Source organism: Dipodomys merriami, unplaced genomic scaffold, assembly GCF_024711535.1.
Source record: "Dipodomys merriami isolate MVZ:Mamm:240054 unplaced genomic scaffold, mDipMer1.0.p SCAF_33, whole genome shotgun sequence".
In the NCBI taxonomy this organism is placed as follows: Eukaryota; Metazoa; Chordata; class Mammalia; order Rodentia; family Heteromyidae; genus Dipodomys; species Dipodomys merriami.
In genome coordinates this window covers 10,674,927-10,692,733 of record NW_027204826.1, presented here as the reverse complement: position 1 = coordinate 10,692,733, position 17,807 = coordinate 10,674,927, and the positions used below count along the sequence as shown (strand labels likewise).

The 17,807-nt window shown below is 51.7% G+C and overlaps 1 protein-coding gene across 4 annotated transcripts in view; it reads left to right on the top strand.

The window, feature by feature from the left end:
• Window positions 1-17,807, top strand: part of Lrrk1 (leucine rich repeat kinase 1) — a 67,793-nt gene that overhangs the window by 27,295 nt on the left and 22,691 nt on the right. For all 4 annotated transcript variants that reach the window (XM_070043137.1, XM_070043138.1, XM_070043141.1 and 1 more), the window contains 9 exons: window positions 4,188-4,317; window positions 4,885-4,997; window positions 5,251-5,465; window positions 8,942-9,106; window positions 10,575-10,747; window positions 11,899-12,019; window positions 12,696-12,855; window positions 13,685-13,961; window positions 17,615-17,786. In XM_070043137.1, coding sequence (XP_069899238.1) covers window positions 4,188-4,317; window positions 4,885-4,997; window positions 5,251-5,465; window positions 8,942-9,106; window positions 10,575-10,747; window positions 11,899-12,019; window positions 12,696-12,855; window positions 13,685-13,961; window positions 17,615-17,786 — 1,526 coding nt within the window. The remainder of the gene's footprint in view (window positions 1-4,187; window positions 4,318-4,884; window positions 4,998-5,250; window positions 5,466-8,941; window positions 9,107-10,574; window positions 10,748-11,898; window positions 12,020-12,695; window positions 12,856-13,684; window positions 13,962-17,614; window positions 17,787-17,807) is intronic.

Here is a 17,807-nt window from a genome sequence, read left to right as displayed (position 1 = left end):
CTCCTTTCCTCCTCTTCCTCTTCCTCCTCCTCTTCCTCCCCTTTTCCTCCTCTTCCTCCTCCTCCTCCTCTCTACCTCCTTCTCCCCCTTTCCAACTTCTCCTCCTACTCCTCTCCACTTCCTCCTCCTCTTCCTCCTCCTTTTTCCTCCTCCTCCACCTCCTCTTCCCCCTCCTTTCCTCCTCCTCCTCCTTTCCACTCCTCCTCCTTTCCTCCTCCTCTTCCTACCTTCCTCTTCCTTTCTTCTTCCTCCTCCTCCCCCTCCTCCTCCTTTCCTCCTCTTCCTCTTCCTCCTCCTCTTCCTCCCCTTTTCCTCCTCTTCCTCCTCCTCCTCCTCTCTACCTCCTTCTCCCCCTTTCCAACTTCTCCTCCTACTCCTCTCCACTTCCTCCTCCTCTTCCTCCTCCTTTTTTCCTCCTCCTCCACCTCCTCTTCCCCCTCCTTTCCTCCTCCTCCTCCTTTCCACTCCTCCTCCTTTCCTCCTCCTCTTCCTTCCTTCCTCTTCCTTTCTTCTTCCTCCTCCTCCTTCTCCTCTTCCTCCTTCCTCTTCTGTACTGGACTTGAACTCAGTACCTGGGCACTGTCTCTGAGCTTTTTCACTCTAGGCTGGTGCTCTGTCCCTTGAGCCACACCTCCACTTCTGGCTTTTTGCTGATGAGTTGGAGATAAGTGTCTCATGGGCTTTTCCTGCCCAGGTTGGCTTCACAATGGTTATTTGTGTTATCTCGGCCTCCTGAGCAGCTAGGATTACAGGCGTGAGCCATCCGTGCCGCCTCTCTTTTCTAATATATAGCATAATTTTATTGTTACTCATCATGTAGTGATTGTACATATTCATAGGGCATTGGCGATGGTGCATCGTGGTCAGGTTAAGGGTAAATGGAATTTCCCTCACCCTAGTTTGCCATTTCTCTGTGTTGGGGACATTCGGACTCCTTTCAGGTACATTTTTGCTATATGCCATCATCTGTGGTCAGTCATATCAACCCCGTTGTCTGTAGAACTTTGGAAGCTGCGCCTCCCATACAAATGCAATCACGGGCCATGCTCTCCGCAGCCCTCATCTCCACACCTTCGCCAGCTCTCCGGGTAACCGCACTTCTACTCTCCGCCTCTGTGAGAGCAACTTGGGTCAAAATTGGCCTTCTAAAGCCAACGGCCTTCAAGGAAAGATCCCTTGGATCGCTGTTCTACTGCCCAGGAGCCAGTGGTTAGCTTGTTCTAAATGCACTGTGATGTCACTGGCTTCTTGGGCAGGAAGCATTGAAACTGACATGAACAGATGTGTGTGTGGGGGGGGGAGTGCGAGAAGTGTCACAGAGGCCAGGAGGTTCCCATTGGCAAGAAGCCAGCTAACATAATCTGTCCACCTGTTCCTCCATTGTGGACTGGTGGGTGTGGCGTATGCAAATGATATGCATGTAGACCCATCCTCTGTGCATAGGAGGGTTCTACCATGGAAGAAGTAGCCATCAGTGGGGCAGATAGAGATGTGTCTGCAGTTTCACATCTGCAGATTCAACTCACCATCAGTTGACACTATTGGGGGGGGAAAAAAACAAAAATTGCATCAGTATTGAACATGGGCGGCCATTTCCCCTGTCATCCTTCCCAAAACAACACAGCAGAATGAACAGCATTTATGTAGCGTTTGCATCGTGGCATCTAGAGACGTCTGAGGAGCTACTTTACACCGGGCCCTGGGCATCCTTGGGTGTTGGACTCTGAAGGGTCCTGGTGACAGTTCTTTAGAGGGATGAAAGGACATTGTGTAGGAGTTTATATATCACAGGAAGGTCAAGATGCGCAGAGCAAAGCACCATGGGAGCAGGGAGCAACCCTGAAAATGGCTGGGAGTTGACCCTCCCTCCTGCATGTCTGGGGGGCTGGGGGGGCAGGGAGAGGAGGCCCCGCCCCTGAGGAGGCCCCTGGCAGAGGCCAAGTTGGTTTGGGCAGATGACAAAGGCCTCTTGGTGTCTTCAGTTTCATCTGGGCGGTGGAGGTCCACAGCTGAGTGGAATGGAGGCAGCGCAGGGTGGGGCGTCCCTTGCAAACCCCCCCTTTTTTCCCCCTCGGTCGAGCTGTTGACCTGGGGGTAATAGAATCATGCACTTTATGGTGCAGCTCCAGGGGACTGTGCGCGCTCGAGCGGTTCTATTTGTGCAGCGGCCTTGTCCAAAAATAATTTGGATGAGCGTTTTTACGGTAAAATTCAGACCGGCGGAGTCATAAATAACTTATGAATAAATAATAACAGTTCATAAATACCTCGAGCCCGGGGCTGCCCCAGCCCAGTTTCCATGGTGTTTCCATGGTTGGCAGGAGGCTGGGACAGGTGCGGCTGCTCCCGAGCTGAGGCTCCCGCTCCAGCCTGCCAGCCTCTCGAGAGACTTCATCCACACCCGAACCTGCACGCCAGGAAGCCTGCCCGCCAGGTGCTCAGGACAGTCTCCCTCTGTGGGGAAGCGCATAGATCGTCTCTCATGACAACGTGGATCAGGGAGGCGAACGCTGACTTCCCTTTTCAGAAAACAAGCCTTGGTGGTGAAAGTTCTCCTCCATGATAAGTCCTCGTCCAGATCTCTGTGTGTGTGTGTGTGTGTGTGTGTGTGTGTGTGTGTGTGTGTGTGTGTGTGTGTGTGTGTACACGCACACAGAACTGGAACTCAGCATCTGGGTGCTACCCCTTAGCTTTTTTTTGCTCTGTAGTACTCTGTCTACATTTCCACGTTCAGCTTTTTGGTGGTTAATTCAGATCTCATGGACTTGCCTGCCCAGGTTGGCTTTGAACCAAGATCCTCAGATGTCAGCTTCCTGAATAGCTAGGATTGCAGGCATGAGCCACCAGCACCTGGCTATGAAGCTATCTTTAAAAAAAGAAAGAAAGGAAGGAAGAAAAATTTACAGTAATTCAATTCCCACATTGGCCTTGCAGCTGGCTGGGCAGATTTTCCAGGCATTGATCTTGGTATTCCACTATCATCTCTTCCAGAACATTCTCTGAGGCCAAGTTACCCCATTAACCATTGATACTGCTGATCTGGGCAGAGAAAGCAGGGGGGGGAGGGGAGGTACTTATATCAAGAGCAATCAAACATAGTGTCTGCCCAAGAAAAGAATCTTGACTCCTCTGTCTGTCACCCATCTGGCAGGGCACCCAAGGTGGGGTGGGGAGCAGGAAGGGGCTGTGTGATGAGGCTTCCATCTTGAATTCTCTGAGCTCTAGGAGGGCTATTCCTGTCTGCTTGCCATGCTGGTAGCCGTGGAATAAAAGCCATCCAGAGACTCTGGTAAAACCTGAACTCTGATCCCTACTTCCAACACCCAGGGGTATTCTTTCTCCGTGCAAATGCCCTGAGCCTGGGTAAATGGCAGATTTGATATGATTTCTGTGGTAACCTCAAAAATTAGCCTATTACTCTAGTAACCTCAAAAATTAGCCTAATGGATAAGTCGATTGAATTGTCAAGAGTCTGGCCAGTTTTTTTTTTTTTAGAGTGCCATCTTAGACAACCTAAAAAAGAATAGGCCATTTTTAAAAATATTATTATTGGGCTGGGAAGGTGGCTCAGTGGTAGAGTGCGTGCCTTGCATGCATGAGGCTCTGGGTTCAATTCCTCAGTACCACATAAGCAGAAAAAGCTGGAAGTGGCGCTGTGGCTCAAGTGGTAGAACATTAGCCTTGACCTGAAGAGCTGAGGGACAGCGCCCAGGCCCAGAGTTCAGGCCCCATTCCCGACAAGCAAAATAAAATGAAATAATTATTATTACTAATTAAAGAGCTCTTTAAAAACAAATTGAAGAAGAAATACGTGTATATTTTAAAACAAAAATTTCAAATAGCACCAACCAAAAAACACGGGGAATACTGATCGCGTTTCCTGTCGAAGTCCTGTTGGTGAAATGCATACGCATGCCACCTTGTGCCTTCATTGCTTCACCGATCCCCTTTGGCAATGGAGAATATGGGCTTTGTTCTTTTGTGTTGCTTTTGCAAGCGATGTGTGTGTCACCGGGTCTGTCCCCGTACCTTCAAGGAAGCCCATGGAATGAAGGGGTCTGGGTTTGGTGAGACCCCATATTCCATTCTGGCAAGTTTCCCAAAGCGCCCTCTGGCGGCTGGACCCGTTTGTGTCCCTCCTGGGTCTCCAGGCTCCTGTGGTCACCTGCTTGGTCATTTCTTCGCAGGGAGCACGCTGGAATTTCCAGCCTTCCTCGGTGACACGTTGGAAGTCCTTTATCTGAACGACAACCACCTCGATGCCGTCCCTCCGTCAGTCTGCCTGCTGAAGAACTTATCAGAGCTCTACCTGGGAAAGTATGTGCATGGGGAGAAAGGGGGCGGGGGACGGGTCCTGGGGGGCCAGGGAGGCGCCTGTAGCCCACGCCTGTCATCCTAGCTACCCAGAAGGCTGAGATCTGAGGATCCTGGTTCAAGCCCCCAGCCCAGGCAAGAAAGTCTGTGAGACTCTTACATACAAAGAACCAGCAAAAATCCAGAAGTGGAGATGTGGTTCAAGTGGTAGAGCACTAGCCTTGAAGGGAACAAGTTCAAGGACAGTATGTAGGCTGTGAGTTCAAGGCCCAGGACTGGCACATTCATGTTGAAGAGTGCCTTGTCAAGAAGAGACCAAAGCCCTCTTGGTGGTGTTGTAGTCCTGAAGAGATTGGGGGGTGTGGAGGAGAGAGGCCCCAGCTCCAAGCCTTCATTTCCACTGTGTACTGTCCAGTGTTGAACGGGATACTTGAAGTCAGGGCCTGAGGTGGGAGGCTTGGGGTGGAGGCTGGTGTGTGTGTGTGTGTGTGTGTGTGTGTGTGTGTGTGTGTGTGCATGCACATGCGCGTGTGCACATGTGTGTCCCCTCACGGTGACCTGTGTGTCCAGCAATCCCAGCCTGCGGGAGCTCCCTCCTGAGCTCGGTCAGCTGAGCAACCTGTGGCAGCTGGACATCGAAGACCTGCAGGTGGGCAACGTGCCCGCGGACGTCCGGAAGGAAGGTGGGTGCGGTTCCCGCGGCCTGCCCCCGCCACGCCCTGAGTTTCCCCACCAAGCCTCCCACGTCCCCATGGTGGAGGAGTAACCCTGATCCTTCTGCTCCACACCAGGGGTGACACCCAGGGCGTCAGGACTCCGGAGGGGACGGTGGATGTGTCTTTGCAGATAGCACGACTCTAGAGTCTAGATTTTTCCACCAAACCAGGCCAGGGCCTGCTGTGAACGAGCCCCCCCCCCTTTTATATTTTCACGCAGGCCCCAAAGCTGTGCTGTCCTTCCTGCGTGCCCAGCTCCGCCAGGCGGAGAGATGCAGGCTGATGAAGATGATCATCGCCGGCCCGCCCCGTCAGGGCAAGTCCACCCTCCTGGAGATCCTACAGACAGGGCGGGCCCCGCAGGGGACCCACGGCGAGGCCACCATCAGGACCACCAAGTGGGAGCTGCAGAGGCCGGCCGGCTCCAAGGCCAAGGTCAAGGCTGGGCCCCAGGAGCGGCCACGTGGGTGGGAGGGGCCTCTCCAGGGGGGTCGAGGAGGGCCGCCGTCCTCTGCACACAGCCTGGTGTCCAGCCCCCCCCCCCCCCAGGCTGCCAGAGGCCGCTGTGTGCTGTTCCAAAGTCAATTCTGTCCACGACCTTGTCGGCTTCAGCCGTGATTATGTTGAGGCGCTCGGCCAGTGGTTTGTTAGACTTGGCTGGCTGTCCGTTAGGTCCCCTGGAGGGGATTTTAAAGACAGAGCTGCTCAGGGCTCATTGCTGGCCCCCAAGACTGAGATTCAGATGACCTGGGAAGGGGCTCCCCTAGGGCTGAGGACTAATGGGAGAACCCCAGCATCTCCCCGCTCCCTAACCAGAAGGCCAGGGACACCCCCGGGCCCTCCCCGTGCTATCCCGGTCCCCACTTCGGCCCCAAGTTCTGAAATGCCTTTGTTCAATTCCTATTTAGTCAGAGCTGGTGCTCATGCCTGTAACCCTAGCTACCCAGGAGGCTGACATCCAAGGATTCTGGTTTGAAGCCAGCCCAGACAAAGCGGAGAGACTTTTCTTTCCAATTAACCAGAAAAAAAAAACAAAAAACAAAAAACAAAACAGAAGTGGAGATGTGGCTCAGGTAGTCTTGAGGGAAAAAGCTAAGCAGGAATGCAAGGAAGGACCAGAGTTCGAGCCCCAGTATTGCCTCCCGCAACAAAAGGAAAGAAAGGAACAGAAGGAAAGGAGGGAGGAAAAGAAAAGAGAGAGAATCCTTAGCCTGGTGCAGTGGCTCCCATTGATCGTCTTAGCTGCTAGGGAGGCAGAGATCAGAAGGTTGTAGTTCAAGGCCAGCTCAGACAGAAATGCAGGCAACTCCATCTCAACCAATGGCTGAGCATGGTGGTACATGCCTGCCATCCCCAATTACCTCAAGGAGCACACGTAGGAGGAACACAGCCCAGCCTGGTCTGGGGAACAAAGTGAGACCCTACTTTGAAAATAGCCAATGCAAAAAAACAAAAGGAGGGGGGTGTTAGATGCAGCTCAATCCTCTGCTCTACCAAAAACACAAAGGTAAAAATGAGAGCACTTGGATATTGTTTAAACCTTTGGCTGCCATCTTTCTCACCCAGGACCAGGCAGATGGAAACATGTTTTCTGCTCTGAAAAGAACAAAAGGGCATGGGAAATCTCGGGGTGGTAGGGGGGGATGCATTCATGGACTTAGTGGTTTTAGGGTGAGCCCTTCCTCTCAGCTCAGGTAAGAAGTCTCAGTGGGATCCTTCCTGCTGGGTGCTGTTTCTTCTGCCCTGGGGTGATTCAGGGGCCCAAGGGGCAAGGCTTTGGGGCTGGCCTTTCTCAGCCGTCCCCAAATACAGTGCCAGCAAGAAATGGGGCTTTGCTAGAATTTCTCATCCAGAACCACTTCCCAAATCAGGGCCATCCAGTTTGAGAACAGAAGCATTTACTCTGACTATACATTACATTCTTAAGATGAGATGGGGGGGTGCAGTTCAGTGGGGAGAATTTAGCATGTTCAAAGCCCTAAGGCCTTGAAGGAGAGCTATGGCTCAAGCTGGTCAAGCACCAGCCTTGAGTAGAAAAAGTATGCAAGGCTCTGAGTTCAAGTCCAGGGATAGGTACCAAAAAAAAAAAAAGTCAATAGGGCACCAGTGGCTCACACCTGTAATCCTAGCTACTCAGGAGGCTGAGATCTAAGGATCTCGGTTCAAAGCTAGCCCAGACAAGAAAGCCTGTGAAACTCTTATCTCCAAGAAACCACCAGAAAACCGGAAATGGCTCTGTGGCTCAAGTGGTAGAGCACTCACCTTGAGCTGAAGAGCTGAGGGACAGCGCCCAGGCTCAGAGTTCAAGCCCCACAACTGACCAAAAAAAAAAAAAAAAAACGTCTTGAGTTCTATCCTCAGCACCAAAACCCAAAGAATGGATTTCTGTTTGTGAGGGAGAGACAAGTCAGCTAATGGATACCAGGTGCAGGAAGGAGTTGGGCTGACTCATTTTCTCTCCCCAGCTGGTCTCAACCAGCTGATGCCTGAGGCCGAAATTCCTCCTTCAGTACTCCCTGTCCGTTTCCTTCCTGCCATCAGCAAAGCCCTCCCCTTTCACCTGAAGGACAGGGGCCAGGGCTTCTGAGACACCAGGTCCCCTAACTGTAGCTGGCCTTTAGCTGGCTCAGAGCCAGCTGTCCATTCTCGTTTTTATCCGTAAAAACCAAACAAACCCAGGCCCGCTTGCTCTGTCCGTGGGAAAAACACTGCCCAGTGGAAATGGTTCTGGCTCCAGCTCATCCATAGCAGCCCAAGCTGCTCTAAGTCTGACCTCACAGAGAGAGACACAGCCTTCCCAGCAGGCTCTGGGCCAGGGAGTTTCCCATCCTCCTTGGTGGCCGCCACCCTCTGACCCACACAAGTTCCAAGACTGCCTCCTCCATCTGACTGGTCCCACCTCTGTGGGGGCTGTGATGTCAGCTTGGGGGGGGGCTCCCTTCAAGATGTCTCTTGGCCATCTGTGGCTGAGCCTGAGCCTCCAAGATGACTGCAATGGTCCCTGACATCCCTGCTTTGTTAGTGGCAAGATAGAAGCTTCTAGAAGTCCACTCTCATGTCACTGGACCCCTTTCGATTGCCTGGGTTACTGAGACCTTACAGATATCGTAGAATGCCCATAACTTTTCTGTGGTTGAGTCTTTTTCAGATGCAAAGTACACTTCTTTCTTCTTTTCTTCTCCCCTGTCCTTCTTCTGGTTTTTGTTTGTTTGTTTGTTTGTTTGTTTGTTTGTTGTTTTGGTATTCAGCTTCCTACTTGCTCAGCTAACACCCTGCCTTGTTCTGTGTCCTACTCCTTGGCCTCTTTTTTTTTTTAATTATAAAAAATACTTTAATAAAACTACTTTCTTATGAGACAAAATCTAACTGAAAATAAGTAAAAAAAAAATAGTAGAAGCGAGGCTTTAAGGATAAGTGACTTTCAGTGGTAATTCACTTGTAAAACGTGCAGAATCTAGTCAGTGAGTGAACTGTGACGTCTTGGGGGTCAAATACTATGTAATTTAAACAACATAAAAAGAAACGTCTCAAGTGAACTTTATTAGTATCAAGCTTAATATAATCTACCAAAAAGTGACCAACCATAACATTACCTTTTATTTTTTGCTCCCTGACTTTTTTCCTATTTTTTATTGTGATTAAGTGATGACATAAATTTCACAAATTCCACCGTATTGTGAGATCGTCATGCTTCGTTATCCTTTGCCTCTTAAAAATTTTTAGTTTGTTTTCCATACAGGCATGTCAAGTTTGCTTTTCAGATCTGGCAGTGTTGCCCATTTAGTCTCAGACGGCGATCCTCCTATCTCTGCCTCCCAAGTAGCAGGGGTTCCAGGCAGGCCCCGCCACACTCATTCTTGATGGTGTCTATGGTCTGTAAGACGCCTCTCCGTGGTGCCTCACTCAAGTAGGTGGAGTCGGTGGAGTTCAACGTCTGGGACATCGGTGGCCCCACCAGCATGGCGACGGTCAACCAGTGCTTCTTCACGGACAAGGCCCTGTACGTGGTGGTGTGGAACCTGGCGCTGGGGGAGGAGGCAGTGGCCAGCCTCCAGTTCTGGCTGCTCAACATTGAGGTGAGCACAGCCCTTCCAGCCCAGCCCAGCCCCCCGCGGCGTGGGGACCCCCCCTTCTCTGAAGCACCGCCCGCACTGATCACACAAGGGGACACGCTATGCATTTTAAACCCCCCGCCCCCCGCTCCAGAATTGTGGTCCTGCTTGAGCTGAGGGCTGGAGCGCTCCTGTGAGCAGCTTCTTCGCTGGAAGTGTAACGGCCCACAAGATGGAGAAAGGCCAGGGCGAAAGAGGGGATTCTTCTGAACATAAGAGAAGCCAGGAGCCTGTGGCACACACCTGTCACCCCAGCCACTCAGGAGGCTGAGCTCTGAGGATCGAGATCCAAAGCCATCCAGAGCAGAAAAGTCCATACAACTTTTGTCTCCAATTAGCTAGCAAATAATAATAGTAATAATAATAATAGTGGAGTTGTGATTCAAGTGGTAGGGTAGTAGCCTCGAGAAAAAGAAGCCCAGACACAATACACACACACACACACACACACACACACACACACACACACACACACACACACACAAAATACTATGGCATAGCCCCTTGGTACAACTAATGTATACTTTAAAAAAACCCTCAGAAACAGGCGCTATGAGATTTAGGACAGATATTAGGAGCAGATGGGAGGTAAGAAGACCAACAGAGGGTGAAGGAGGGTAAAATATGTTCAAAGCACTTATCTGCCCGTATGGAAATAGAGCAATAAACCACTTGGACTTGTTTTAGGAAAGAGGAGAGGAGATACAGGAGAGTAAGGGCAGAGGTACGGTTAACGGGATACACTGTGTAAAGGGAAATGTACACTAATGTTAAAAAAAACATCACCAGGCTGGCATTAGTGGCTCAGGCCTGTAATCCCAGCTACTCAAGAGGCTAAGTAAGAGTGGAGGAGTATGATTTGTGGCCAGCCCAGACAGAAGAGCCTAGCTCAGAAATAATCAGAAAAACAAACAAACCAAAGCTGAAGGAAATCAAGGCTCAAGTGGTCAAATGCCAGCCTAGCAAGTGCCAGGCTCTGAGTTCAAATCTCAATACAGTCCCAGAGAAAGAGAGACAGAGAGAGAGAGAAAGAGACAGAGAGAGACAGAGAGAGAGAGACAGAAAAAGAGACAGAGAGAGACAGAGAAAGAGACACAGAGAGACAGAGATGGAGAGAGAGAGAGAGAGAGACAGAGACAGAGACAGAGACAGAATGAGAATCTTTACAAATGCATGAAAAGAAAACTCCCACCTTTGATGGAAGCTTTCTGGAAGGTCAGATTTCCCAGCCCATGAGCTGAACTCAGCACCTCCCTGTGTGGAGAAGATCATGGGGGCCCCGACACCCCTCGACTGCACCCTGAGCCTGCGAGGTGCCAGGCCACAGAAGCCAGCTGAGCGCAGCTGCATGCCGGGACGCGCCTCAGCCCCCAGGAGCTCAGTGCAGGGCTGGAGATGGGGTCTCACACACCGCCTCTCCCCCTCCCCACAGGCCAAGGCCCCCAACGCCGTGGTGCTGGTGGTCGGGACGCACCTGGACTTGATTGAGGCCAAATTCCGCGTGGAAAGAGTGGCGACCCTGCGTGCCTACGTGCTGGCGCTCTGCCGCTCGCCCTCGGGGGCCAGAGCCACCGGCTTCCCCGACATCACCTGCAAACACCTGCAGTGAGTACCTCTTGGGGCGTTTGTCTTCCTGAGGCCGGGGCTTGGGCCTGGATCCTGTCTCCACCCCAGGGCCAGGAGCCAAAGGGTACAGAAGCCGGCGGGCTCCAAGACATGGCCGCAGTGCCCCTGAGCCAGCCACAGACCCATAGGTGGCAGATTCAGGACCTGGAGTCGGGTCCCAGAGGTCCTGACAGCAGCATGGAGTCGGGAAGGAGCTGGCGTGGGGAAGGGGTGCAGGGCGTGGGAGGGGATGGATCAGAGCAGGTGCCCCTCAGATGACCCACAAGTTACATGGCTGTGGGTGCCCGCTTTGCAGATGGAGAAGCTGAGGCTGGGTGAAGAAAAGGTGCATTGCTATGGTTTTGTGGGTACCCCTCAGGGTCCCTCACGTAGGGTGGAATGCCATAAGTAGGGGCCTGGCGCAAAGCTAGATCAAAACTCAGAGCTGGTTGGGCACCAGTGGCTCACGCCTGTCATCCTAGCTGCTCAGGAGGCTGAGACCTGAGGATCGTGGTTCCAAGCCAACCTGGAAAGGAAAATTCATAAGACTCATCTCCAATTAATCACCTGAAAACTGGAGGTGGTGCTGTGGCTCAGCGTGGTGGAGTGCTAGCCTTGAGCAAAAAGGCTCAGAGATGGTGCCCAGGCCCTGAGTTCAAGCCCCAGGATCAGTACAAAAACAAAAAACAAAAAAAGAACCCGCACCTCAGAACTGGACTTTTGGGGCCTCCTGGGATGCCCCAAAGGAACCCCCAGAGTGTTGGTAATAATAAAGGCATTGGCTCAGATCTCTGGGACCAGCCTGAGTCCCGTCTCCTTCCAGCTAGGATCTTTGGAAGTTCCACTGAAAGTCTATGCCTGACCTTGCTCTTTCTCTATAAACTCAGCTAAGTTGGGACAACATCACAGCAGCAGGGTGTGGGACTCCCAGCGAGGTGCTGGGCACCCAGCAAGGCCTTTTTAGGAAAAAATAAGTAAACGCAATGTCACCCCTTTCCTCTCCTCCCACCCCCCATCCTGTTCATATCTTGGGCCTGAGTCCTCCAAGCCTTGTGGCTTCTAAGGGTGAAGCTTTTGGGGCGGGATTGGGAGACAGAGAAGCTGGGGCTTCCGCTGGAGCAATGACGAGGCCTGGATCTTTCTACACACAGCGAGATTTCCTGCAGGAGCCTGGAAGGCCTGGAAGGCCTGCGGCAGCTGCTCTTCCACGTCGCCTGCAACATGAAGGATGTGGGCAGCACCATCGGCTGCCAGCGGCTGGCAGGGAGGCTGGTGGGTGCCCTGGCCCGCCTACCCCACGGGGGCTGCCGCCTGCGGTCGGTGCTCTGTCTTCCTTTCCTTAAGACCATGTGCTGGTGGCTCACACCTATCATCCTCGCTACTCAGGAGGCTGAGATCTGAGGATCGTGGTTCAAAGCCAACCCTGGCAGGAAAGTGTATGAGACTCTTATCTCCAATCAACCACTCAGAAAACCAGAAGTGGTGCTGTGGCTCAAGTGGTAGAGCGCTAGCCTTAAGCTGAAGAGCTGAGGCACAGCGCCCAGGCCCAGAGTTCAAGCCCCACGACTGACAAAAACCAAAAACAAACACAAAATCAGTGGATCAGCCAGGCGCTGTGGCTCACGCCTGTAATCCTGGATGCTCAGGAGTCTGAGGTGGGAGGATCATGGTTCAGAGGAAAGTCTGTGAGACTCTTGTCTCCAATGAACCAGCAAAATGTTAGAGGTGGAAATGTGGCTCAGGTGGTTGAGCGCTAGCCTTGAGTTAAACAGCTAAGGGACAGCGCCCAGGCCCTGAGTTCCAGCCCCAGGACCAGCACACGCACACACACACACACACACACACACACACACACACACACACACACACACACACAGCCTTTGTGGATGGACCCAGGGGGGCTGGGGAGGGACAGAGGCTCCTCCAGCTCAGACCCACTTGTCTCCAGATCCCCAGGAGCTACCTGAACCTGCAGGAGGCTGTGCTGGCAGAGCAGCAGCGCCGGAGCCGGGGTGACGAGGTACAATACCTCACCGACAGGCAGCTCGAGCAGCTGGTCGACCAGACACCAGGCAACGACCTCAAAGACTACGAAGACCTGCAGTCCGGTGGGCCTAGGGGCTGGGGGGGAGGAGAGGGTGTTGGGTGGCCAGCAGGCACAGGTATGGGGACATAGGGAGGCTGGGCCCCCCAGGGGAGGCCCAAGAACCTTCCATACTTGACAAGGCAGGGGGTCGATTATCAGTGGAAGAACTACAAATCTAGCTTCCCTGAGCCACTGAGGACACACACACACACACACACACACACACACACACACACACACACACACGCGCGCGCAAAGTGAACTGGTCCCCACCCTCCGGGGCAGACAGACCAGTCGGAGTTTAAGCAAGTACAACTGATGCTCCTTGTTCACAGCAGTTTATTCTATGAGGTTGTCGAGATCACTGAATTAGTGACTGCTGAATCATTACTGCTGTGGAAAGAGAGGGTTTGCTTTCTCCCAGCCTCTGCTCAACCTGTTTAAAGATGCCTTGCTTATGCCTTGATGATGATGATGATGATGATGATGATGATGATGATGATGATGATGATGATGATGATGATGATGATGCCAGTCCTGGAGCTTGAACTCAAGGCCTGGGTGCTATGCCCAAGCATTTTCTGCTCAAGTGGCATTCTACCACTTGAGCCACAACACCACTTCTGGTTTGCTGTTGGCTCATTGGAGATAAGAGTCTCATGAACTTTCCTGCTGGGGCTGGCTTTGAACCCCAATCCTTATATCTCAGCTTCCTGAGTAGCTAGGATTCTGGGTTGAGCCACCAACACCTGCCTGTGTCATTTCTTCCCAGGAAGAGTTAGTGACTTGTTCCCCCCTGGGAGTTCCTTTTGCCCTGGGGTGCAACTCCATCTTCTTCCTCCCCCCCACAGCCACGAACTTCCTCATAGAGACGGGCACGCTGCTGCACTTCCCCGATACCAGCCACGGCCTCAGGAACCTCTACTTCCTCGACCCCATCTGGCTGTCCGAGTGTCTGCAGAGGATCTTTAACATTAAAGGCTCCCGATCAGTGGCCAAGAACGGTGTGATCCGAGCGGAAGACCTCAGGATGCTGCTGGTGGGGACCGGCTTCACACAGCAAACCGAGGAGCAGTACTTCCAGTTCCTGGCCAAGTTCGAGATCGCACTGCCCGTCGCCAACGACAGGTGAGCAAGCCCCTAGCCTGGGCTGTGTCGGTTACACGGTACAGAGGGGTGGTTAGGTGTCTAGATTTCTATTTGGTAGAGCAATCGAATCAGCCAGAGGGTTGGCAGGGATCATTAATGTCTGCCTTCTCGTTTCCTCTCCCTTTCAAATGAAGGTAATGTTGTGGCTTACAAGAACGATAAATTAGCTAATACACGCATAGTACTTGGAATTGGATCTCACACCTCCCGAGGACTAGCAGTACTGTTGCTAGTGGGGCGTCTGGTTCTACACCCAGCCAGACATTTTCCACCTTAGCACAGGCAGTGGTTTCAAGATGCCCTGGACACGTTCCGTCTAGCCCCTGTGCCATAAGCCGCCTCGTAGCATGCTGCCACCTTGCTTTCTGAATTAGCACGGAGGACATCATCTGCTTCTTTCATCCGGGTCTTGCATTTGCCGACCTCCGGGGAACCATTGAGTCCTTCAGAAGCTCACGGGGGTGAGGGGGGACCTACAGCACCATCCCTACCCCCAAAGCACACATAAGCCTTTGAGTCTTTGCCCTTCTTGCAGGCAGAAGCTCCGCATCTCTCCACAGACTGGGAAAGACCCCAGGCCATGTACCTGAGTCTGTCTCTCTAGAGAAGCCTGAGCCACAGCTCAGCTTCTGGGTGGACACTGGGTCTTCCCCAGGGGGAGGGGAGTCATCCATGTACATTATCCAGATGCATGAAGAATGGATCTCTGTAATCCCATTGGCTCACCGCTGGGGAGAGTCTTTCCCAGCCCCTAATTGCTCACTGGCCAGCTGCATTGGGCTCTCCAGGAAGTCTATTTCCTATGAGATCTGCCTTCCACGGCCAGCCTGATTTCCAATCTCTTCATTTCCCTTCTGGCTTCTAACTCATCCCTACCTAGCTAGGCATGGTGGTATACTCCTGTAATCCCAGAACCCCAGAGACTGAGACAAGAGGGAGGGTTGTGAGTCCTAAGATAGATAGCTAGATTGATAAATCAATAGATAGCTATACATTATAGGTAGATGATAGATAGATAGATAGATAGATAGATAGATAGATAGATAGATAGATAGATAGATAGATGAGCAAGCTCAAAACCGTAATCCTAGCTACTCAAGAGGTGAAAATATAAGAGAATCACAGTTTGAGGCCAACCCTGGCATAAAAATTCTCGAGACTCTGAGCCAATGGCTGGAGATGGTGACTTGTTTCTGCAACCCCAGCTACAGTAGCACCATGGCTGGGTACAGTGGCACATGCATGGGCACAACCATGGGCAGCGCAAATAGGAGGACCACAGTCCAGGCAAGTCTGGGAATAAAGCAAGACTCGATCTCAAAAGTAACCAAAGCAAAAATGGGACTGTCCGAGTGGCTGGAATGATAGAGCATTCATTTAGCAAATGGGAGGTCCCCCAACACCCCTGAATAAGTCAGTTTTCCTTCCCTCCAAAATATCACACACGGAGCCCTGTGAGAGGTGCCGCCTGGATTATGACACAGGTAGAACTGATGAGCGCCCCCTACTGGGAGCTGAGGGATAAACTGAGACATTCCCTGAGGAACTGAGAGCCAGGGGCTGGTGGATCCTGCCTGTAATCCTAGCTACTCAGGATTTGAGAATCATGGTAGAGTACTAGCCATGAGGGGAAAAGCTGAGCAAAAGCACAAGGCCTTGGGTTCAAGTCCCAGTACTGACTCAATCCTCAGTAGTAGAATTATAGGCATGAACCAATGGTACCAGGCTCCAATTTATTTTTATTCTTACTTTTTGTCAGCTGTGGGGGCTGGGCACTGTCCTGAGCACTGTACCACTTTGAGCCACAGCTCCACTTTTGGTTTCCTGGTGGTTCATTGGAGGTAAGAGTCTCACAGACTTTCCTGCCTGAGCTGGCTTTGAACCACGATCCTCAGCTCTCAGCCTCCTGAGTAGCTAGGATTACATGCATGAGCCACCAGGGCCCAGCTTCAAATTAAAAAAAAAATAAATCTTTTATCTTCAGTCTGGGATTAGTTGAATACTTGGATCATGGATACAAAGTGCCAATTGTATAAAATCTTGAGACAGAAATTTCTTCCAGAAATTTCTAAATACATTTATTGAACTGAAGTGAATTGATTTTTAGAGACTTTGGGATCGCTGAAGACAAAACCCATTGTTAAGAAAAGAATCCAACTTCTGCACGCTCAGGGCCTGCCCGTGACCACCCTGTCTCCCCTGGCCCTGCAACCACCCCGGCTCTAGACACACACAGGGACCCCCTCAGGCCCCAGCTGTTTCAAATAATAACAGACAGAACCCTTGGTCATCCAGTGACGCAGCGGGTTTTTATGATGGCCTCATAAAACATCCTCTCTTGCACCAAATAGCCGCATACTAAGTTGTTAAGACAATGGCGTCATCTCAGTTGGCTAAGAACGATAAACAACTTTGAGGAGCCAAAAAAATTCAAACCACCATTCCTCCAACCCCAGTATCTGCATTGTCCCCGAAACTGTACAGCTGTGTTTGCTTTCCCCTCTCCCCGACCACAGCTAATGCGAACGCTTCCCTAACCGCAGCCCAGTTTGCTGAGAATCAACTGTTTGTTGTGTCTGACTTCGCTCTGTTCTTTTCTTTCTCCCCACCCCCCCACTCCCTCACTAATACTGGGACCTGAACTCAGGCCCTGGGTTCTGTCCCTTAGCTTTTTGCTAAAAGCTGATGCTCTACCAGTTGAGCTACACCTCCACGTCTGGCTTTTTGCTTGTTAGGCCATAAGAATCTCTCAGGTTCATCTGCTCAGGCTGACTTGGAACCATAATCTTCAGACCTCAGCCTCCTGAGTAGCTCGGAGCCGCCGGCGCTTGGCCTTGTAGCTGATTTTCTTATGATCATAGATGGGTTTACATCTCCCGTGCACATCATTTTAGATTTTCTCCTAGAAAGCCTGATGCATGTGTGCTCTTCACTGTGCTCATGTTCATTTGCCTTTGGGGGCGTTGCTTCTCAGCACACATAGACTACCTTTCTAAAGATAGAATTCTGTGGGCTCACTGGGGCTGGGAAGGTGGCTCAGTGGTAGAGTGCTTGCCTTGCATGCATGAGGCCCTGGGTTTGATTCCTCAGCATTCCACATAAGCAAAAAAGAAAAAATCTGGAAGTAGCACTGTGGCTCAAGTGGTAGAGTGCTAGCCTTGAGCTGAAGAGCTGAGGCACAGCGCCCAGGCCCAGACCCAGAGTTCAAGCTCCATAATCGGCCAAAAAAAAAAAAAGAATTCTGTGGGCTCAAACAGGCTCACACCTGTAATCCTAGTTACTCAGGAGGCTGAGATAGGAAGATCACAGTTCAAAGCCAGCCTGGGCAGTGAGACTCTTATCTCTAAGTAACTACTAGAAGGCCAGTTAATAGCGCTGTAGCTTAAGTGCTGAGGGCCATCTTTAAGGGAAAAAAAAAAAACAAAAAACAACCTCAGGAACAGTGCCCAGGCCCTGAGTTCAAGCCCCAATACACACGCACACACACACACACACACACACACACACACACACACACACACACATGCACGCACACGCACGCAACACACACACACACATGCCATAGGCTTAGTTGAGATGACCTATAGCCTGAGCCATGTCAGCCGGTCACGGGTCCCTTTGATACGTTTCAGCTACCTCCTGCCACACCTCCTCCCCTCCAAACCAGGACTGGACATCCACGGTATGCGACACCCCACGGCCAACGCCATCCAGCGGGTGTTTAAGATGAGCTTCGTGCCTGTTGGCTTCTGGCAAAGGTTCATAGCACGGATGCTGGTCAGCCTGGCAGAGATGGACCTGCAGGTACCCGCGGATTCTGTGGAG